This window comes from Bombyx mandarina, chromosome 25 (genome assembly GCF_030267445.1).
Source record: "Bombyx mandarina strain Sakado chromosome 25, ASM3026744v2".
In the NCBI taxonomy this organism is placed as follows: Eukaryota; Metazoa; Arthropoda; class Insecta; order Lepidoptera; family Bombycidae; genus Bombyx; species Bombyx mandarina.
This window is the reverse complement of record NC_143231.1, coordinates 3,444,656-3,467,820: the sequence shown is the minus strand read 5'-3', so window position 1 is coordinate 3,467,820 and position 23,165 is coordinate 3,444,656. Positions and strand designations below refer to the sequence as shown.

At 39.4% G+C, this 23,165-nt stretch overlaps 2 protein-coding genes across 2 annotated transcripts in view; one reads left to right on the top strand and one right to left on the bottom strand.

Moving 5' to 3' along the window:
• lobo (coiled-coil domain-containing protein lost boys) overlaps positions 1–8,413 on the top strand; it is a 183,804-nt gene extending 175,391 nt beyond the window's left edge. The window contains exons 7-14 of the mRNA XM_028175557.2: positions 600–747; positions 1,956–2,065; positions 2,396–2,543; positions 3,423–3,696; positions 4,090–4,311; positions 5,903–6,112; positions 6,879–6,970; positions 7,997–8,413. Coding sequence (XP_028031358.2) covers positions 600–747; positions 1,956–2,065; positions 2,396–2,543; positions 3,423–3,696; positions 4,090–4,311; positions 5,903–6,112; positions 6,879–6,970; positions 7,997–8,153 — 1,361 coding nt within the window. The 3' untranslated portion in view covers positions 8,154–8,413. The remainder of the gene's footprint in view (positions 1–599; positions 748–1,955; positions 2,066–2,395; positions 2,544–3,422; positions 3,697–4,089; positions 4,312–5,902; positions 6,113–6,878; positions 6,971–7,996) is intronic.
• On the bottom strand, positions 8,279–22,606 carry Bili (FERM domain-containing protein 8 Bili). Its single transcript, XM_028175543.2, has 11 exons — positions 22,377–22,606; positions 20,847–21,064; positions 20,181–20,306; positions 17,001–17,240; positions 16,159–16,324; positions 15,151–15,312; positions 14,263–14,448; positions 13,627–13,756; positions 11,857–11,997; positions 11,104–11,221; positions 8,279–10,284 (listed from the first exon to the last, which is right to left on the bottom strand). Exons 1-11 carry the CDS (start codon positions 22,505–22,507, stop codon positions 10,100–10,102), a joined length of 1,803 nt encoding a protein of 600 aa, XP_028031344.2. The 5' UTR covers positions 22,508–22,606; the 3' UTR covers positions 8,279–10,099.
• Between the last annotated feature and the right edge of the window lie 559 nt (positions 22,607–23,165).

The window sequence follows — 23,165 nt, the reverse complement described above, 5'->3', positions numbered from 1 at the left end:
TCTTATGCCCGGTTTGTTAATTTAACCGGTTTAACCCGGTTTATTAGTTTTTTAATTTTAAAATTTATTGTCATGTAGATTGCCGGTGCTCTAAAGTAATCATGTCGATTTACTGTTGCTAACGCGACGGAATATCTAGTCGATACTGAGAAAGACGAATCCGAAGATACTGACAAGGAATCTATTTGTCAGATACCTAAAAACTAATAAAAATTAAACCCGCAAAATTATAATTTGCGTAATCACTGGTGGTAGGACCTCTTGGGAGTCCGCGCGGGTAGGTACCACCACCCCGCCTATTTCTGCCGTGAAGCAGTAACGCGTATCGGTTTGAAGGGTGGGGCAGCCGTTGTAACTGTACTTGAGACCTTAGAACTTACATCTCAAAGTGCGTGACGCATTGACGTTGTAGATGTCCATGGGCTCCAGTAACCACTTAACACCAGGTGGGCTCTGAGCTCGTCCACCCGTCTAAGACATAAAAAAAAGACAATCCAAGCGCCTTAGTAACAGAAATCTACATAATTACTACTACGCCGCGTAGAGCACCCGTGACATACACGCCTCTCAAAAGATTAACAAAACAATACCCTTATCAGAGTACGGTCAAAGATATCCGGGCAGCCACAAAGTGATACACTACAAGAAAGTTTTACTGGATAAGTTCTCGCCCTACTCCGAGAGGGACGCCGTCGTGAAGAGGATCAGAACGTTTGACGACTACGCTTTGACCGTCCCGCTGATCACGTGAGTGCGTCTTCGACTTTACACAGTCCAGAAACGAGGCCTAATACGCCTCGTCACCACCGCTAAGAGTACCCTAGACTTCTCTGACGTGCGAAGACTGTAATTATGGAGGGTAGAAGTAATGAGCACGCATCTTGTATAGGGAACCAGTTGAACATTTATCTATATATTATATAAAAATGAATTGCTGTTCGTTAGTCTCGCTAAAACTCGAGAACGGCTGGAGCGATTTCCCTAATTTTGGTCTTGAAATATTTGTGGAAGTCCAGAGAAGGTTTAAAAGGTAGATAATTATGAAAATGCTCGGAACTATATAAAAACAAACAATTTTGTTTTTCCTTTGATGTGTCCCCCGTTGGACGGATTCGTTTTGTTTGTTTTAAGTTTATTTTATACAAAAGCTTAGGTATTTTATTTATCGATTGAGGTACTACGAAGTCTGCCGGGTCAGCTAGTCGTGTAATAAAAATCAAACCCGCAAATTTGCCTAATTACTGGTGGTAGGACGTCTTGTGAGTCCGCACGGGTAGGTACCACCACCCTGGCTATTCCTGCCGTGAAGCAGTAATACGTTCCGGTTTGAAAGGTTGAGCAGCCGTTGTAAATATACGGAGACCTTAGAACTTATATCTCAAGGTGGGTGGCGGCATTTACGTTGTAGATGTCTATAACACCAGGTGGGCTGTGAGAGTTCGTCCACCCATATAAGCAATAAAAAAAAAGTGTCCACCTGGAATCAGAAGGTTATTGTTTGAAGAATCACCGAAATAGCACCAGCGTAAGAAATGGAAATGATATGAATTTAGTTTAGTTTTAAGCAGAGCGAACTGGGCTGGATTGAAATGAAGTGTGGTAGTTTATGGCGGTGTTTTTAAAATCCTTCAACTTGCTACTGTGGCGCCACCTTAATTGGCTCTCTTTCAGCGGACACTTTTTAATACATCAAGATTATGCTCCTTACTTCTACGCTCCATAGCTGTAAGATCAATTTGATTTAGGAAACAGATGAATATACATCTATGTTGTCCTATTCAAATACAATAAACGTGTTACTAGTACAAATATTCTACCGAGATAACGCTCTGCGAATCCTAAATTAGCCGATCGTCTCTTTCCAAATGTCGATGGGCAGCATTTATCGGCGGGCACTGTAGTTGTTTAAAATTCCAATTAAAATATATTAATGCAGATAACGGAATGCTTTCTAGGTACGAGTGGTACAAGCATCGCGTCGACAAAATGGAGACCGTTCGAATAGATCACACGAAGCGTGAGATACGCGAGACGTTCGGTATCGGACGGAGGGATCATTTACTCAGTAATTATTGTGTTTTTGGTTTTTTCAATACGCTTTTATCAGCTTGCTGTATTGATGGAGGAAAGCGGAATTGTCGTAACTCGAAAAAAAAACAACTTTATACCAGAGCCATACGCCGGGTGGACGAGCTCACAGCCCACCTAGTGTTAAGTGGTTACAACGTAAATGCGCCACCCACCTTGGCTTGCTATCAAACGTAGGCAAACGTTCCAACTTCATACAAATTTGAGTTAACTTTTACGTTATCGAGAACGTTAAAAAACTCACCCTAAGCTCGTCTACCTACTTTGGTAATCGTAAAGTTTTACTATGGTAAAAAATGTTCCACAGAGCACGTGTACTCCATGGACGCGCTGGTCGGCTCTGTGGAGGCAGTCAGGACCATGGAGTTCAATTACTACGCCCGACTTGACCACCTCACGAGGCTGGTCTGCACTACCCTTACATTCGATGAATATTATTCGAACAGAAGCGACAGGTACACTCTTAATGCGGTCCCAAATTTACGTTAGAATGCTTTTGGAGCTTGTCAGCACGATTAGAAGTCTAAGGGATATTTCGACCTCAAATTTCGAAGTAGGAAAAAGTGATTGACATTTTGGTCTCATCGACTACGGCAGCCACTAGATCAGACGGGCCGTGGTCTTTTCCAGCATCATTTACCTAATTATAGTATTTTTATCAGCGTTTAATTCAGCGTCAAACTTGATTTCAATAAGAACATTACTTATTCAATTCCAAAGAACAAACTATGACTCGTACGAATTATTATGCATCGTAGAAATGTGAATCTACCTTGAGGCGTTTTAATTAAAAAAGGCGTCTAAAAAAAACTATTTAAATGTTACTAGTGGTAGGTTGTCTTGTGAATTCCCACAGTTAGGTAGTACCACTACCCTGCTTATTTCTGCCGTGAAGCAGTAATGTGTTTCGACTTGAAGGGTGGGGAATACGTTATACCTACTGTAAAAACGGGACCTTAGAACTCATTCTTCAAGATGGTTGGCGGTTTTTACGATGTAGTTGTCTATGGGTTCCAGCAACCACTTAATAAGTTAAAGCCAGGTTTTTTTTTATCCTACCTAAGCTGATAGCCTTGAGGGGTTATTCAGCGTAACCTTAACTAGTAGGTGAGCTCACGAGGCTCAAACCTGACGACGTTGCTAACACGAACCCTAGCAAGAGCCGTGCTTCGCAGAATCTAGCACCGGATCGGTAACGCGACCCACTGAGAAGATCCGGCGAGAAACTCAGTGACGTGAGCTCATCCACCCATATAAGAAATTTAAAAAAAATTGCAATTTTAAAAGCATTCCCTAAATCACTTTTCAATCGTTCATTCTCGGATTGTTCTCAGACTAGAATCAAGATTAGTAATATATACAGAAGGATCAAAAGAAACTAAACGTCAAATAAAGGACGTAACTGAGACGTACAGCAGAAACCACGAGATCCCATCAAAGCAAGACGTCTGGAAGAAGATCTTCCACCTCCAGGACAATACTATAGAACTGCTGTACCAATACGCATACAATTACGTGACTAACAACACAAGGAGCTACATAAAACCCAACTTGGCTGAGACCGGCGGGAAAATTTTGTTCTATCCCGACAAAACCTCCGGGTATATCGTGAGTTTCGTTAAACAAACTTTTACGAAGAAAGAGAGAGAAAGGAAGAGAGAGAGAGGGGGAGGGAGAGGGTGGAAGAGAGAGAGGAGGGAGGTAGAGGGTGGAAGAGAGAGAGGAGGGAGGTAGAGGGTAGAAGAGAGGGGGGGAGGTAGAGGGTGAAAGAGAAAGGAAAAGAAAGAGAGAAAGAGAGAGAGAGAGGAGGAGGAAGAAGGTGGAAAAGAGAGAGAGGGAGAGAGTGTATTCTTTTTTGTACACAAAATTAATACAATAGAATCATAATAGTGTACAAACTTATAATTTCAATCAATTATAGTCGAATTTCGACTACCGGGGAACCACTAGTAGGTATTTGTAAATAATGTAATGTGGTTACGCCGATTCGCGTGATTACAGGCCGACCCGAACGCTAAACAACCCCGCGACTTGGAAGTGTATTACGCCCTCTGCGAAAACATGGAGTGGGAGCACGCGACCACGAAGCAGATACGCGACAGAGAGACCGACGTCAATGGATATCTGCGGCAGAGGCACAAGGAGCTCACCGAACCGATGCTGGCCGTCGCGCTCTTCGATACCGAGAAGAACGAGGCCGCCAAGAAAGGCTGGAAGGAGCAGGTGAATAGCCTGCCTTATGGACACATACATAAGTCCTTTGCTCTCTTTTTGAAGTGAAACTTCTTTAGGCGCGTTGTGGTTACCGTTGCTTATGGACGTCAGCAATACCAGGGGCACAGCCAAGTCGCTGCCTTCCATTGAGTACTCTCCGCAAGCCTCGTTTGAAGAAGGACATGTCTCAAAGCATTAATGTAATTTTGCAGCGTAGTATAATGTATTGTAGCAGAATAATGGGAAGGTATCTACCTTATTATTATAAATATAGAAATTATCTAATTTGACGCGACGATTGAATTAAAATGTCACGAGTCGAGAGTCAGGATGAATAAAAACTCTACATCGAAATGCTAATTAAAATATTTCCATCGTTTTCCTCGAGTCGTAGACAATTTAACGGTTTAAGCTCGCGTTTTTTGTTTGTTTGTCATTATATTATTTCCCACGCTTCGAATACTGTACGGTTTTCGGACGACATAAACGAACAAAAACTATAAAGTATTCGCAAATCAGTGCAGCGAAGACAGATTCCCGTTCCTGAAGGGATGGAGATTCAATCCCCGGTTTACCCGATTGTTGTGGAACATTGATTCCCAAAAGAGGGAACCGGTCAGAATGTGGGAATCACATGGGGGCTGGGTGAGACTCAGTCCCGGGGGACACTCATGTGTCCTCTCTGGTGGAAGGTCTATTGTTAAGGTATTATAAGTTAATCTGTAAGTGAGCTAAGGTCTTATATCGGTCACCGCCCTCGTCGAAATCACCGATTACGACGAAGAGCTTGACGTGCGAACTGATTTATAAACACAAGCTAGTCTCTCGCGCATCTTCTCAGTCTGTCACGATTCCAATCCAATAGTAGATTGAGCGAAGCAGTGCTCTTGCTAGGGCCATCATCATCATTATCCTGCCCTTCTCTCAGTCACCTGGGGTCAGCGCAACATGTTTTCTCCTTCCATACTCTTCTATCATATACCATTTCTTCGCTCACTCCCCTCTTACCCATATCGTCTTTCACGCAATCCATCCATTTCTTCTTAGGTCTACCTCTTCCTCTATATCCTTCCACATTCATAGTTAACATTCTCTTATCAACCTCATTTTCATTTCGTCTCATCACATGTCCATACCATCCCAAACGCGCACTTCTCAGCTTCTCTGTCACAGTTGCCTCTTACAGACTTCCTCTAACATATTAATTCCATATTCTATCCATTCTCGTTACTCCACACATCCATGGCAACATTCGCATCTCTCCTGCATGCTATAGCCTTTCATCCGCCACTTTAGTTGTCCAACAAGCTGATCCATACAAGACCGCGGGCCTTATTAAGGTCTTATATATCTTCCCTTTTAGGGGAAGAGGAATGTATGATTCACATGTGGTGCCCGTGACCTGCCACCATTTCATCCATCCTGCGTCAATTCTGTGCCTCACAGTACACTACTCTTGCTAGGGCCAGTGTTAGCAAATTCTTTCAGTTTGTGCTCGTGAACTCACCTATTAGTCTGTGTGTTGCTGGAATAGTTAGGCTACCAGCGATTAGCCAGGGAAAAAAAAATTATTACTTACTATATATACTACTTTCTGTAGGAAGCAAAAAAAGCCGAAGTGACCGAACGTGAAAAGGAAGCTGAAATCGATCCGCTAGCTCCGTACCTGGCTCGGATGTTCGGCTCGGGGCACGGCTCCGGGAATCCGCTCACCGTCAAAGAAGCCACTCTAATCAGGGAACAGTGCATCAACGATTTCAAATCCAAGCAATTGGCCCGACAGATGCTCGTCCAGGAGAGGTTTGAAAAGGTGAACAGAAATTACGATTACGTAATCATTTGGCATCTTAAGGCTAATACTACACGGGCGGTTTTCCTTGGGAATCCGCTCGACAAAGCTGCCGCAGAACGTCAAACTACACGGATTGCGGTTTATCGCTGTCTTTTGTTCATTTCAACATGGATCCGCCAGTGATAACTGACCTTGCAACTCTATTATCAATATAATTATTAAAAAACAAAGTAACGCGCAATGTTTGGGTGGGAATATTTCATTCCATGTTTAGTGCATACCGCGATAGCCTTCATAAGTTCTTCTCTTACTACACAATGTCTGTGAGCTCATTTGATGAATTTCTATCAATGTCCCGTGCACAATGACGCAATAGCGGGAAACCGCACGAGTAGGTACCTACCACCACCCTGCCCATTTCTGCCATAAAGCAATGCGTTTCGGTTTGAAGGATGGGGCAGGCGTTGTACAATAATATCTGATACTTAGAAATCATGTCTGAAAGAGGGTGACAGTATTTACGTTGTTGATGTCCATGGGCTCCAGTGACCACTGAATGCCAGGTGGACCGTGAGCTCGTATACACATCTAAGCAAAATTAAAAAAATACGAGATAAAGCCGTAAGAGATTCTGGTTTTAATTACTTTTTCGCTGCACAAAAATTTGCGAATCAGCAATGTGTTTCTTATAAAATAATTGGCGATTTGGATAGCTTTCTTCATAACTATCCGCAGCAGCCTCTATTGCTGTATTAAATTTGTTATTCATTTTCAAATTTAACAGTTGAACAACGAATACAAAAACAAGAGACTGTGGTATTTAGCGAACCAATTCATTCTGACACCCGAGAAAGAGAGTAACTACTTCACTATGAGGTCAGTATACGTTATCTATTCAAGCAATCCATGAAATAGATCGTAAATTTCCATTTTATTTTGACGTATTAACTTGACGTATTGTCTGGCCGCAAAAAGTATGGAGGGTAGATGTAAGGAGAACCGTCTCTGTTGTGAAAAAGTGTCCGTTAAAATCTGCTAAATAAGGGTGGCGCTACAGTAGCAACCGGGTAAAATTTTAAAAAGGCGCTTAAAGTTATTTGAATAAGATAGAGAAATAAAAAAGGACGAAAGAGCTGTAAGCACTATAAAATCATAAAAAGTATTATATTTTATTAAAAGCTGATAAGAAAATGCAATCGATGTCTCCACGTTTTACCACAGCAATAATTTTAGGTTATATTGACGAAATTAGTTTGGACTACGCAAACATGTGAGGTCTTTAATATTACAGTCTTTAACTACTCTAGTCATTAAATATATTAAATTTCGTAACTCAGCATACTTCAATCAGTTAACAACTGCTCAATTCATATCATACCCTGTGCCTATGCTAGCGCCATTCTGGGGGATTTTCGAACTGTTATTTAGTGCTGAAAGTGGGACACTTTTTCATGTTTCTCCCATATGAGACGGTTCTCCTTACCTCTACCCTCCAAAGCTAAAAGTCTGCGCACCATAAAATGCTTGTAATGGGCGATCTGGCTTAAAAGAGGCTTGGAGTCGGAATTAATATTTTTTAATTTTTTTGGCCTACTAACGAATGATTTATTGTGATATTATCAGTTTAAAATTGTTGTCGGATTGAATGCATTCTCGCAGTGGCCAGTTGTTAGAGACAAAAGGTCGCATATACATGATTTCATAATGTTAATTCTAGATCGAAATCAGCTATTTAAGGCGTCCATTTTTTGTGTACGCTTCTTTTGGTGCGAAACTATTGTTCGGATCTAATGACCTCTAATACTAGATGAACGGGGACTCCGACTCCCTCTGTACGTCTACAGAAGTCGTTTTTTTTTTTAAACAGATCTGCTATAACATCTACAATTTTTGACATTTCAGTGCGGAATTAGCATTCCAAGTACACACACTAGAGGTGCGATTGACAAGGCATCAAGATTTGTCAGGTCCAAGATATAAAATCCTCCTAGAGTATCTTGACAAACATCCATTACTGAAGGAATATAATCGTTCAAAGAATTATTATGGCATAAAATAGTATTACGTTCATCTTCAAATTTATTTTTGGGTTGGTATATTTTCTTAAAAAGGGCCCGTGTGGACAGACTGGCAAATTGTAGTCAAGCGCGGTATTAAAAAAGCGTAGGTATTAAAAATACAAGAAAGTTTCACAGCCCTATTAGGCCTGTTTAATTTTGAATTTCGAGTTTACAAGAAGACTAATTTTTATTTTCAAATATGTAGGTACTTAATGTACGATTTTGTTTTTTGATGAAATAAATAAAATTTGTTACGGTGTTATCGTTGTATGAATTTTAAATTAGATGACTTACAGGAGAAACTTATTGATAAATAAAAGCAAGCGGAAACCAATAGTGAAATATACGAAAAAGTATTTACATTAGATCTTAAATTAAAAGCTTCCAGAATTTTATTTATATATTTTTTAAAGAACCTTAAATGTAACATAATATTTTCTCGTCAAGATTAACGCTACTCACAAACAAATGACTTCACCAGATGCAACACGTGATGTATATATAGCATGCAACTAGAAGTGGTACTTAGTTTCGCGCCCATTTCGAAAAATGAAATATCATCATCAGCCTTTATCTGCCCACTGCTGGACATAGGCCTTCCCCAATGCCTTCCACATAATGCCTGACTTCCCGCCATGTGCACTAAGTCGTCAGTCCACCTGGTTGGAGGATATATGAAATGAAATATATCAGTTCTAAATTGTGACTAAAAAAATAACACTATGAAGGGACTTTGAGAAATAATGATCATAATCATTGTAGTATCCGGTACTATTCCACCTTCATGTTCCATCAGTAGTAATAATTTAATACGCCCAATAACTAACTTAACTAAAATTTATATCACCTATTTCTATTTTCACGGAATTCTAAAGATATAAATCGGTTAGCTCTTGTAGTTGTTCAATTAGGAACGATGATCAACAAGAAAACGAAATAATTAAGTTTCAATCTCATTTGAGGTTAGAAATAAAACGTCGTTCCAAAAAATTAGTTTTAATATACAAACAGACCGGCTTAAAATTTAATTCTACAGACATTGATTTCCCACAACTATATTTTTATGTGCGTACGCCTAAGAATATAATACAATGTACTTCTCAGTTCAAATTGTTTTCGCGCCCAATTCCAGAACGTGACTGTTCAATTTACTCTATTTCTCTATCTGTTCTAAAAGGATACGAATAAAACTATTTAGGTACTAAACTAAAATAAACATATTTACACTATATGACATAAAATAAACACATAAAAACAGTAACATTTATTTAACGCGAGATCACACTCGCACTGTGAATTAAAATTCGCGCCATTTATTTATGCAACGATGCCCGTATACTATAATATAGACACTGGGCAAGAAATAATGCACATCGACCTCTAAAAAGAGACATTCGGCTAATTTCGGCTTTGTAGAGCATTGTCCCTTTCGCACACTACATAATATGTTATACGTACTTAGTATGTTTTTGGCCTACCTATACTAGTAACCCCGAAGGGTCTAGCTTCACAAAAACTAACAAAAGCAGTGCTTCACTGAAGCTGGTCCTCGTTCGCATAATAGTTGGATGTTATACTTTCCCCGTCCCGCAGATAAAGGTTTATTCGCGAAAAAATGTCATACTGGAATTAGGCATGTTTTTTTATTTCTAACATATTGATTTAGTATTTCAGTCTAGTCTAATAGCTCTGCTGAATCGCTGTGTTCTTCGCTGGATCGCGATTTTAGTGGTACATTCAGCGAATCACTGTTCTTGCTAGGGCAGATGGCAAATTATTTTAGGCTAAGCCCTGTGAGGTCGCCCACCAACCAATGCAAAGCTAGAATAGCCCTATGACGTTACTGGTGAATAGGTAGGCAAAATTAAAAGACAAAGTAACGAACACATTCGGACTAGATAATCACAAAGAAGTTCAACAATTGCAAAAGTCTCTATACATAATTTTAGTGTTTGGGTAATATCCAAGACGGCCGTTGATGGTCTAAGTCCGCGCCCCAATCTCCAGCTCCGCCCAGCAGGTTGCCGCGTCCGTCGTGCGTGGCCAACGCCAACCTAGACAACTTGTTGGCCAATCTACGTTGGGGAGAATCTGGCCTTGATAACGGAGGCAGGGATATACTACCGGAATCTATAATATAATATCAGTCCTAAAATATTTATTGATAATAATAATAACGAACAAGAGATAGACGATCATTTGGGATCCCTTGTACTATGGGAAACAGAGACATACGTTCCCGATTTGGGACCCGAAACCAACACCCTTGGTTAAGCTCTTGTTAAAGGTTGGGATTTGTGAAAGGTTAGAGGCCACACCGAATACAAGAGGGGGTAAATTTTGTCCACTGCTTAGAGTACAACCCTTTAATAATGTCGATTCGAGGGAGGCAAAAAGTCGATTCCAGCCAAAGCTTCATGTTACCTGGAAACTTGAAGATCCTTTGTAGTAGGAAATAATAAAAATGGGTAAAAAGTCTGTTAAAAAGCCTGTAAAAGCCTGTTTTGAAGTCGTCGTGGCCTGAAAAATAAGACGTCCGGTGCATTTATATCTTGCGATGCACTGGTGTTTGAATCCCGCAGGCAAATACCAATTTTTCTAATGAAATAGGTACTTAACATGATTGACGGTTGATCTTCCACGGTGAAGGAATAACATCGTGTAATAAAAATGAAACTTGAAATGAAATCACTGGTGGTAGGAAAACTTGTGAGTCCGCACGAGTGAGTACCACCCCGCCTATTTCTGCCGTGAAGTAGTAATGCGTTTCGGTTTGAAGGGTGGAGTAGCCGCTGTAACTTTACTGAGACCTTAGAACTCATGTTTCAAGGTAGGTGACAGCATTTACGTCATAGGCTCCGGTAACCACTTAACATTAGATGAATTCGTCCACACACATCTGCAATAAAAAAAAAATCGTTGCATATAAGCACAGAGCTCGGTACCAACCTGAATGGTAGTCGTAATTGGCGTGATCACTTGGCGTCTCCTGTCCAAGCCTCTTTCTGTATTCCCCAGCGAAGTGCTCTATCAACGTATCCATCATGCTAGCTTGTCTCGAGAATACCTAAAATTGCATTGAGGACTTTTGTCGGCGATTCCTATTTCGGTTCAAATTTCTTCCTTACAAGGTTACACTTTTATTGGGTACGATTCAGAATTCTTTAGGCAGTGTCAGGTTAACATCACGAGAGGACTGCCAAAACCAATTGTCGCGGTATTTTGATCAGAAGCCCCAAAATTTCTATCGCAATGGGATCATGTCTCTACCTACAAGATAGCAAAAAGCTATCGAACAAAATGGTACCTACATACTTTAGTTAAATGTAAATAAACTATATTAAAAAATGTTGTGAATTTTCTTAAAAAACGCGAAGATACTTTTTCCCCAACCATTATGAAGCTTTTCAGATTCCACCTATTTCTTCCGAAGCAGTCATGAGTTACGCTTTCAAAGGACACTACAATTGAGATTTCATCTTCACGATTCAAGGGATTTACGTTTCTATGACCAAATCACATAACATTAAACTTAATTTTGGTTTTGATTATTTGTCGCTTTCACACAACGCAAGCGCAGTAAGTACACAAAAACATTACAGTGAATACGCTGATATTAGGTGTTTAATTTCGTCCATTAATATAATGTAGCCTTACTAAATTTAAGAAGAACGAAAGTACAAACTAGAAGTGTTTGTTCACCTGCAAAATTTTGGAGACTCTTAAACCGTTTTCGACAACCATGAACTGCAAGAATAGACACGGTAGACTCTCTTCGTGTTCCTCCGAAGGTAAGCCGATGTCCCAGGACAGCTCTTCATACAGCAAACCAAGTAGAACTGTCTGTAAATATCTCGAACTTGCGGATCATTTTGCTTACTGATGGGAGATTCACGACGGACCTAGTTTGAAGTTAGGAAAGGAAGGAAAGGAAGTTAGCTGGTAGGAATGGGGGGTTTAGGTTAAGTTATAAGACCGGACCTGTTGCTGCCGACCGCTCTCAATTGTCTTGGGCTCTCGTCTCTGGCGAAGACTGGCGAATTACAGGTGGTAAGACCTCTTGTGAGTCCGCACGGGCAGATACCACCACCCTACCTATTCCTGCCGTGAAGCAGTAATGCGTTTCGGTTTGAAGAGCGGGGCAGCCGTTGTAACTATACTGAGACCTTAGAACTTACATCTCAAGGTGGGTGGCGCATTTGCATTGTAGATGTCTATGGGCTCCAGTAACCACTTAACACCAGGTGGGCTGTGAGCGCGTCCACCCATCCAAGCTATAAAATAAAATAAAAGACGTTTGGGGTCCCGTTTAATAACTCGCAAGTCCCTGACCGAACTCATTAAAAACAGATTTGGAATAAAGGAAGGATATTGAACATAACTTAGGAGATGTTTTTTTTTTTCCTACCTTTGCTGATAGCCTTTTGAGGCTATATTAGCGTTACCCTAGCATGTAGGTGAGCTCTCGGGGCTCAAACCGTAGGTGTTGCTAACACTGGCCCTAGCGAGAGCAGTGCTTTGCAGAATCTACCACCCGATCAAAAACGCAACCCATTGAGAAGATCCGGCGAGAAGCTCAGTGGGCTGTGTCTGAGAGTTAATTTACTTGTCGAGCCCTTCGTCGCAAGCGACGGGTTCGGCGAGGACGGTGACTGGGGATGAATTCGAGGGCCACAACAAGGAAAATTTGGTGTCAAAAAAGCATGTATCGCATACCGTGAACCACTCTGATAAGTGACCAATCTAAACTAGATTAGTTGACTATTGCAACGAGACTCAAAGATTTGCTGTAAAATTAATCCACTTTATGTATTTTAGTGGCGTCGACACAATCACGACATAAGTTTGCCTAATGTGAAACACCACGGTTTTTTAAATTGTAATTTGTTTTAGCTAATAATATTATTTTGTATGAAAAGCGTTTTAAATACATAAGAGATCTTCGAAACAAATATTAGATACGGAATACTTTTGGACGAAATAAAAGTAAATTGAGAAGTCGTCGTGGCCAAAAGGATAAGACTTCCGGTGCATTTGTATCTAGCGACGCAACGGTGTCCGAATCTCGCCGGCGGGTACCAATTTTTCTAATGAAATACGTACTTGACAAATGTTCACGATTGACTTCCACGGTAAAGGAATAACATCGTGTAATCAAAATCAAACCCGCAAAATTATACTTTGACGTCGTGGATCGTTGGTGGTAGGACGTCTTGTGAGTCCGCACGGGTAGGTACCACCAGGCAGGTAGGGGCCTACTTCTGCCGTGAAGCAGTAATGCGTTTCGGTTTGAAGGGTGGGGCAGCCGTTGTAACTATACTGAGACCTTAGAACTTATAACTCAAGGTGGGTGTCGCATTTACGTTGTAGAAGTCTATGGGCTCCAGTAACCACTTAACACCAGGTGGGCTGTGAGCTCGTCCATCCATCTAAGCAATAAAAAATAAAAAAGATTATGAGTACATCACATACGCTTTCAGTATCATCAATCACGTAAACCCCATTGGAGTTGACAGCCACCAAGACCGGAATATCTTCGTGGGTCAATAGACTGGTCAAACTCCGGACTGGCTGCTCGATTTGCCCTTGGAAGAAGGCGGCCCTGCATCAGTAAACAGAATTGTGGGTATAGTGCAGGTATAAATGTGGGTTTCATTTCGATTATACGACACAAATCCCACATCGTCTATTTTGACGTCTGTCATAAAATTTGAAAACTGGCAATCATATCTTTATATATATATATAATTCTACTGTATGTTACTGAACTCCTAAACGGCTGTACCGATTTGAATGATTTTTTTTGTAATTTTGGGTGGATGGCTTAGATTCATAAATCAGCCAGGCAGATGGCGCTACAGTCGGTACCTAGATTATCTATACTGCAACTAAGCGGCTGGATTGAAATGAATGAATTTTTGTGTATGCGTTCACGAGACAACGTCTGTCGGGTCCGCTAGTAGTTATGCATATATAGTTACGAAACTGGGTGTTTTATAAATTCAGCTACGGAAGGTACTATTGTCTTCTCATTCCCTTGGTAGTAATCGACTGGCTTCTATGTGGACTTTCCTAGACAAAAAAGATCATAAGTTTAAATAGACAGACCCATAAGTAGGGAGAGTTCTGGTGTGAGCCAAGTATTTATGTCGTAGCTTCCTCGGTGAAGCGGCAGGAGGTCTCTGCGCTTGTTCTAACAGTTTGGCTTCGGGGCTGCTCTTCCTGCCGGCTGGCAGTAGTTGGGCCCAACGCCCTGAACGCGCATGTTTCGGCAAATATTTGTCTTGATGCTCCCTGAAAGAAAACAAGACATATATTTTTTATAATATATGTCGGCGCAACGTCACTATTTAGTTAACTTAAAAAAGTTAAAATTAACTGTTTCTTTAACCTTACGCATGTCAACAACTGCTTAAGACGGTATTCGAGAGAATTCATGACTAAGCTACCCCCACTTTCTATTCTAAATACGAGTGAATATTGTCGCACAAAACATTCAGACTCGAGTAGCCGACCGAGGCGGAGCTCTCTGTTGTTATCGTTGTACACTTGAAATGGAATAAATACATTGGAAATGTTAGACTTAATTACTGTCACTATGAAAGACAGTTATAATTATGAAGAGAATGGTGTCAGCAACGCTCACGTCATCATTTTAAAAATCCCATGGAATCAGCCTATCCGTCATATGTATACAAAAGTTGTTACGTCTTACGTAGTATCTCAATTACCAACCTCTATTAACCCTTAAAAGAAATACTAATGAAATTCTCATCTTTGGGTATCATCACTCCGCTCATTCTGTCGCGAATTAGTCATGCGTTCTAGTTTGAAGCGTGGGTAGATATAATTAGCAATAAAATTAAGACTTAGACCTCATACTCATACTGATATCATTTAAGATGGGTGTCGAAATTCACTTTATAATATATGATCTAAATAGAGAGGTTCCATAATCCTCTAAGAGCTGGTTTACACAGAGCTGCTAGGAAATACCTAAAAAATTTAGCTGTATGTCGGTGCGGATCGTAAGGGCCAAGTTGTATCCTAGCTTGCAGCCCTCCAAGCATAACAGCTTGAGCACTCTCTAAAGGATACCTCCCTGTGACCACGTTGTGACGAGCTTCTTCATATAACAATTCTTGTATACGGGAATCTCTGAAATAAAGTTTTTTCGTTCACAGACCCGAAGCTGGGAATTTCTCTTGTATAAAAAGCGCCGATGAAACACATACAAGCAATGTACGAAAGCTTATACGAAATCTTTCACAAAGATACTGCTTAAAGTCACGTACACATTTAAATAGATATAAACATAAACAGATTGAACGTTTGCCCCAAGTGGGAATCGAACCCACCACTCCCAATCCAGCACTCAAGTATGCTGACAACAACGCCATAGAAACCCTAAAAAATGTTACCCATAATTATTTGTAAGAAGTGAATATAGAGAAAATCTATTTCTGCTTCTTTTTTAAAACTCTAAAATCTCCGTGCTCGGTCTTTTGTCACATTATGTTATAGAATGTGATTCGCCAAATTTAGTAAATATTATTTTGATCGTAGTAGAAACTAAGTACCATAATAAATGCATGTTACTGTCAAAAAAAACAGAAACTGCGAGAGCATGCCTAAAGATGCGACCATATTCAGGTCACTGAATCCATCGCAACCCAAAACCACGTGTAGAACGTGAACTTATTTGTGTTTTACTGCAACATACAACCACAATTCAGAACCTCCTTGCTTTTATTCCAAGTCACTTAAATATAAATGATCAATGTCTTTCTAAATTTTTGTTGATCTGTTGATGATGAAATTGATGTTGAAGTTGATGATTGAAATTATCTGTTTTTCAAGGTGTGTGGCGCATTTACGTTGTAGATGTCTATGGGTTTCAGTAACCGCTTAACACCAGGTGGGCTGTGAGCTCGTCCACACATCTAGGCAATAAAAAAAAATCCTAATACAGACCAAGCTCTAATTATCTGCTTAAAAGCTTACTTGATTCCTTCTTCGAGGTGTTTGGGAAAGAAAACGTTTCTCTGTAATCTCAATACTGGCTGATCCCGACGTCGCTTCGATTCTGACCCATGTCCGTAACGCAACAGTAGTTTCTGCCAGTTTGCCCAGATTTTCCATGGACTGTGATGAGGCTTCAATTGGATTTCTACAAGCATTTTTACGTTAATATTGTTATGCACCATGACCATATTCTATAACATAAGAGCCTAACAAATAATCTCATTGTGGTAGGGCGTATATTGAGCCTATACGGCTAAGTACCACCATTCTGCACATTTTTATGTTATCGGTTCATTGTGGTAGTCGGTCGTGAAGATATCTTAGGTACCAGATCCGGTTGTAGTCTTAACAACGAGAACCCCTCTACACTGACCGGGTTCTGACTCTGGGTGGAGATCGGACGTCGGGTGTAAGAGTGCAAGGTGGAGTCATTTAGTGCGGTAGGGCCCTTAAAACACTCTTGGGCCTGCGGTCTACTCGCAACATCTGCAGACCGTCCAATCCCAGATTCTATGGACTCTGGTAGGACCTCTTGTGAGTCCGCACGGGTAGGTATATCACCATCCTGCCTGTTTCTGCCATAAAGCAATAATGCGTTTCGATTTGAAGGGTGCTTCGGCAACCACTTAACACCAGGTGGGCTGTGAGCTCGTCCCCCCTTCTATGCAATAAATAAGAATAAAAAAAAACCCCGCGTGCGTCTTAGGCACGGATACCTCGTTGGAGGTTTGGCTCCTTGCCCGAGAAACCAGCTTTTTGTCTCAGTATACGTTCTTCAAGTGCCTTAATTAACTAACCTAGTTTATCTAGACTAAACTTACCCAACAGTGGACTGCACATCCACAGCGCAAAAACGTTAGCCGCCACGCTTCTGGTCGAAGGCTGCGACAACCCTAACTCTTCAGTGGCCAGAACCGCATTAAGGAATCGTGCTGTTGTCACATTGGCCGGTACTTCTTCCGAGCTCATCTCCATCATGATCGCGGTACGAGACATAAGGTAGATGCAAGTGACGGGGTTCGATGTTACCGTCGATGAAGAGGCTGTGCTACCCGAGGATCCTGGGTGAAGAGATCTCTTTATCAGCGGCTTTGGATATGCATCAACCAACATTGACGCGAAACATTAACCAGTACGAACGTAGCTTATGATTAACGTACTTAAATACTTCAGATAAGTTAGAAGTATGGAGGGTAGAGGTAAGGAAAACCCTCTCATATGGGAGAAGCTTGAAAAAGTGTCCCAATTTCAGCACTAAATAACAGTTCAAAAATCCTCCAGAATGGCGCTAGCATAGGCACAGGGTATGATATGAATTGAGCAGTTGTTTTGAAGTATGATGAGTTAGGAAAGAACAATGGCAGCTTTCTATACAACATTTTACCTGATATCTATTTGAGGCGTCTTGAAACAAAAAAATACTAAAACTATAGGAATAACATAGCTTAAGCTTAATCAGAAATATTTTTGGTATTATAAAGTCACAAAAAAAAGATATCAACGTGTTTACTTTACTTTATAATTTGAGGTTATCTATCAATAAATAGATGTCTCCGATTTTTGTAGGCACGGACTATAACAAATTGAAAAAATAAGTAAACGATATGTTTAAATAACATTTTTAGTTTCATTATTATAGATGAACCAAGGATACACCTCTAATAGTACTCAAGTAGGTACCCTTAGCAATTGCAGAGCTACCTAGGTAAATATACATATTATATAGTGTGTTCTTTCTTCTTTGTAAATGTGTAAAAATGTGTGTCAGAGATAGGTACTTTTAACCTTTTGAACGAATTAGTCACATATTTGGGACAAACGAAGGCTTGCAAAGCTAATTTACTATAGTAGAATTATTTTGTCCGTGCAGTTTGGGTCATAAAAAATCGGTGCGCTGCAGCGAGTATTTCGCTCTCTCTTCCACTCACGAGCCTTATGGACGGGCACAGTGATGCGCATTATGTCAGTTGTCATATTGTTAAAATCATTGTTTTTTTTTTTTTTTTTTTTTAATTTATTTACGGCCAATGGTTACAGGACCTTATAGCCTAAATTAAAATCATTGTCATCTGCAGTGCTGCCATTACTATTACATATTTTGTTATTTAATTAAGTACTAATTGTAACAAAGGATAATTAATATTATTATTTTCATTTTAAATACTTTATGAATATTCATTATCAAAAAATATTCCTTTTTTTTCTAATAGTATAAATGCCATCCTTTACAAATGTATTAAACCGGAAGTACACAAAAATCGAATTAAAAGCTTATTACATTAACATTTTTTCGTGGCTTTGCCACGTAAATCTAACATCGTATAAAAAACGAGCAAATAAAATGATGAAGTTTCGTTTATTTCTTAATCTTAGACGCCTTTTAAAACATTCAGGTAAAAAATTGCCATTGTTCTTTAATATATTTAATGACTAGAGTAGTTAGTGACAGTGTAATATACAAGACCTCACATGTTTACGTAGTCCAAACTAATTTCGTCAATATAACCTATTATAAAATTATTGTTGTGGTAAAACGTGGAGACATCGATTACATTTTCTTATTAGCTTTAAATAAAATACTTTTTGTGATTTTGTAGTGCTTACAGCTCTTTCGTCCTTTTTTATTTCTCTATCTTATTCTAATAAGTTTCAGCGCCTTTTTTAAAATTTACCTGGTTGCTACTGGAGCGCCACCTTTATTTAACAGTTTTTTACGGATACTTTTTACACACAGAGACGGTTCTCCTCAGTTACAAGGTCAAGTCATATTTGCTTTGATGCTCTGTCGGTCAGGTGTCTGGTATTAATAATGTAATTATTAACTTTAATAATTGATGTTATTCTTATATCGTATCCCCCAACACTTGTTAGATACGTATTTGTTTAGATATAATTGATTTTTTTTTAACAAAAAGAAAAGAAAACAGACAACGACACAAAATGAGAAAATCATCAATGTAATTGAGAACAATTAAATAGTATGCATTTTTAAGGATAACTCAATAAACACTGGTCAGATCTTTATGAAATTCGCACCATAAATGATGCATTAGCTTTATAAATAAATAAATAAATAGGTAAAAGAATCATCAATATCGGTTTATCTATACTCTATTCCAATTATGAAATTCCTTTTGACACTTCTTAGAACTTCAGGTTTCGCCTAATTTGAAATAATAATCTTTTTTTGTTTAATGTCGTAAACATTATTTAAAAAATACACAATCAATCTAAATCATTAGGTATACAATTAATTCACACACACAATAACATAATAATAACATCTGTCTCATGGGACTTCGTAATTGAAATAGAGTATAGAAAAAAGTTTTGAGGTGACAACATTGTCAGCATCAGTGTTAACATGCTTCAAAATGCAGACCCAAATGATTATGTTTCATGAGTCAGAGGCGTTTCGGTATCACGAAACACTAGACTAATACTAAGACTAATTTAATTTTACACGTATTCTTTATTCTTTATTCTTTATTTGTACACACTGTTAATAAAATACAGTAATTGGGATAAGATATAAAAAATGGCGAGCTTAACTCAACAATTATCTAACTATGAGTTGATTGAATTTGGGATTATTTGTTGTTGATTGAATTGTCGCTACGTAATAACGTAACTTAGTAGTTCTTTGCTTACTTATAACTTAAGGCTTCTCGTGACGGGACTATGCAATAAACTTAATTACATACTAAACTATAATTAGGAACTTTTTATTTATTTATAATTATTAATTAGTTGCAACAACAAAGCGTTCACTATAATTCAGAGCATCGACGAATTAGAACAAGACATAGAAGGCGATAAATGTCACCTAGTTAATTATTACAGACGCGATTGTCGACATCTTGAATTAAAAAATATATTTAAACACTAATAATCGTGTTGTAGCCACAAAAAAACCTTCGTAACGCATAATGGGATCATGCTTGAGTGAACTATAGGAGTTCTCGTCATCAATATTGATGATAACAACCTATCAGCCTTACCTGGTAATGGTGGGGATATAGCACTAGACGAACTCCCTCCACTGGTAATAGGTTCTGTTGTGCTGAAGGAGCCGGCCGCTATGCTACTGGATCCGGTTTGATTAGAACAGCTACTCAGATTGGATCCTGGTAATATATGATTATTCTAAGATTTTCACTAGTCGCAGACGCAACGGAAGCTGTTCAATGTATTAGGTATGTCTTTAGAATATCTTGGTAATGGACGCGACGTATGGACAGATGGATAGGGCAAACAATACGTACGTACAACTCGAGAGATGATTCACCATTTTGTTTGGTGCGAAAATTCGATGTGCAGAATTGATCATTGACGTCTTGTTTATGTTTTTTTTATATCTGTTCTTAACGTTATTTTTGTCTTTTGTACTTAAATGATGTGCTGTGTGTTTAGTGCGAGTTTTTTAACGTTCTCGATAGCGTAAAAGTTAACTCAAATTTGTATGAAGCTGGAACGTTTGCCTACGTTTGCCGCTAGGGGCGCTGTGTTAACTTTTACGCTATCGAGAACGTTAAAAAACTCGCACTAAGCACACTTAGCGATACTCGACTCTCGTGTGCAATGGGTTAATTAGCTCAATACCTAATTTCTATATACGAAAAAAATTGTGGTCGATCCGGAATCGATTGCCAACAATCTTAGCTTACCCATGACGCTTTTCTCGAGGGAATCGGAGCTGTTGCTCTCTTTCGAGTCGGACTGGAGGGGCTTGTGGGGATCGTGTTTGTCCCACTCATTATGCCGACCCAGCGGACTGTACGAGAGGTGGGGCAACCTTTGCGAGACCGAATACAAATGCGCGTTAACCTCAGCCTGTAACTTTTGACTTTGAACGCTGTAATATTCTTCGCGGGATCGAAACTCGCTGAAATAAAAACGTTTTCATTTATTCGTAGAGGAATTTTTATTTGTGATGATTCCGATTACTTCCTATTGACTTTCTCCACTAAAAAGGCAGTCTACTCGCTTGGATCTTTCATACACGCTAATAATATAAAATTGTAGGTAGTTCCTAATAACCGTTCAATTCAAAAATTGTTAAACTAAATAGGTAACTTTATTTTCGGGTCATGTCTTTAAATGTAATGTAAATATCTTAGCATAATTACGTTGATACCTCCACTAGCCGACGTTGGCAAAGTTGTACGTACTTAAATTTAAGTAACAAAAGTCAGAAAAAAAAAACTTATCTACCATAACACACATTCTACCACTCGAAGTTGGCAGAATTCGGACTACCCGGAAAATACAGCCTACCACAGTACACATATGATTCTAAAGAATATTTTTGCCGAATACCATTCGTCTCTGGAAAGAACCCATCTATAGTTTTTTTCCACAGCGCAACGACACTTGAACTTTGAAAATAGAGCTCTTAAGTTTGCATTCGAAGTCAACAAAAGGCACGACACGAAAAGCCTCTTGTCGTGGCGGCAGGAAATTGTCAATCCTGTGGACTGAATAGTAAACAGTCGACGTCGCAATAAATACGTCATTACGGAACCTCCCGATCCCTTAACGGTGCTTAGGTACCTCAAGCACTGGTCACCGTTCTCGCCGAACCCGTTTGCTACGAAAGGCTCGACGAGTAAATTAACCCATAGACACAGCCCACTGAGTTTCTCGCCGGATCTTCTCAGTGGGTCAAGTTTCCGATCCGGTGGTAGATTCTGCTAAGCACTGCTCTTGCTAGGGCCAGTGCTAGGAAGTCCGGTTTGAGCCCCGTAAGCTCACCTACACGTCAAGGCGGAGCTGAAATAGCCTCTCAAGGCTATCAGCACAGGTAGGGGGAAAAAAAAGCTATCACAGAGGATTGAGTTCTACTGGTTGTAAACCGTATTGTGACTACGAACTACTAGGTACCACCATACTGCCTATTCTGCCGTGAAGCAATAATGCGTTTCGGTTTGAAGGGCGGGGCAGCCGTTGTACTGTAAAACTGAGACTTAGAACTCGTGTCTCAAAGTATGCCGGAATTCACTTTGTTTATGTTAATGAGCCCCGATAACCACTTAACACCAGGTGGGTCGTAAGCCGAGAATATTAAAAATTCATTAAAATAAAACAAGTCAACAAATCACCGATCCACATTGAATGAACGTAACTCAGATTTGCACTACTGTGTTATGTGTGTTGGAAACACAGAAGTTTTTTATATGTAATTCAATAATTCTTACTTATATTGATATTCTGCTTGCATCTGATATCCTCTACGTGTGTAGTCCACAGGTATTATTGTAATATAGTTTCCACTGTTTTGCACGTTAGGAGTATCGCCGTAAACACCCATTTCTGATTGATGTTCCATTTAATAATGAATTCTCTAGTCATAAATCAATCTAGTCAATGTCGAAAAGCGAATTATATGGTAGTACTCATTTTAACCGGAAGTTCCTACATCGATCGTGCGCGCCTGTACTTTTTTTCATAATTTATTTACGGCCAACGGCTATAAGACCTTATAACCTAGCTTAGACAATTTCTACTTACGGAGTACCTAAATTAACAAATAAAACAATTCATACAACTTCGATTCTAGCATTCCCGCCATAGTCTCGAGCCTGTCCTGTAGTCTTAAATCTATATCTATATCTATACTAATATTATAAAGAGGAAAGATTTGTTTGTTTGTTTGTTTCGAATAGGCTCCGAAACTACTGGACCGATTTGAAAAATTCTTTTTCCATTAGAAGCCGACATTGTCCCTGATGAACATAGGCTACTTTTTTTAAAAAATTTTTTTTTTTATTTTTTTGGTTTCATGTGTGTTTTAATGTTTCCGAAGCGAAGCGAGGGCGGGTCGCTAGTATTAAGTATGTTTATTTATTATCTACGCTAAACAGTCAGTGTTATAACCATGGAGTTCATAAGGTTGATACTAACTCTATGGTTATAACATATCATAAAATATCAAACCCTAAAATTTAAGGAAAATAATATTTAGATAAACAAAATAAAAATCAGTT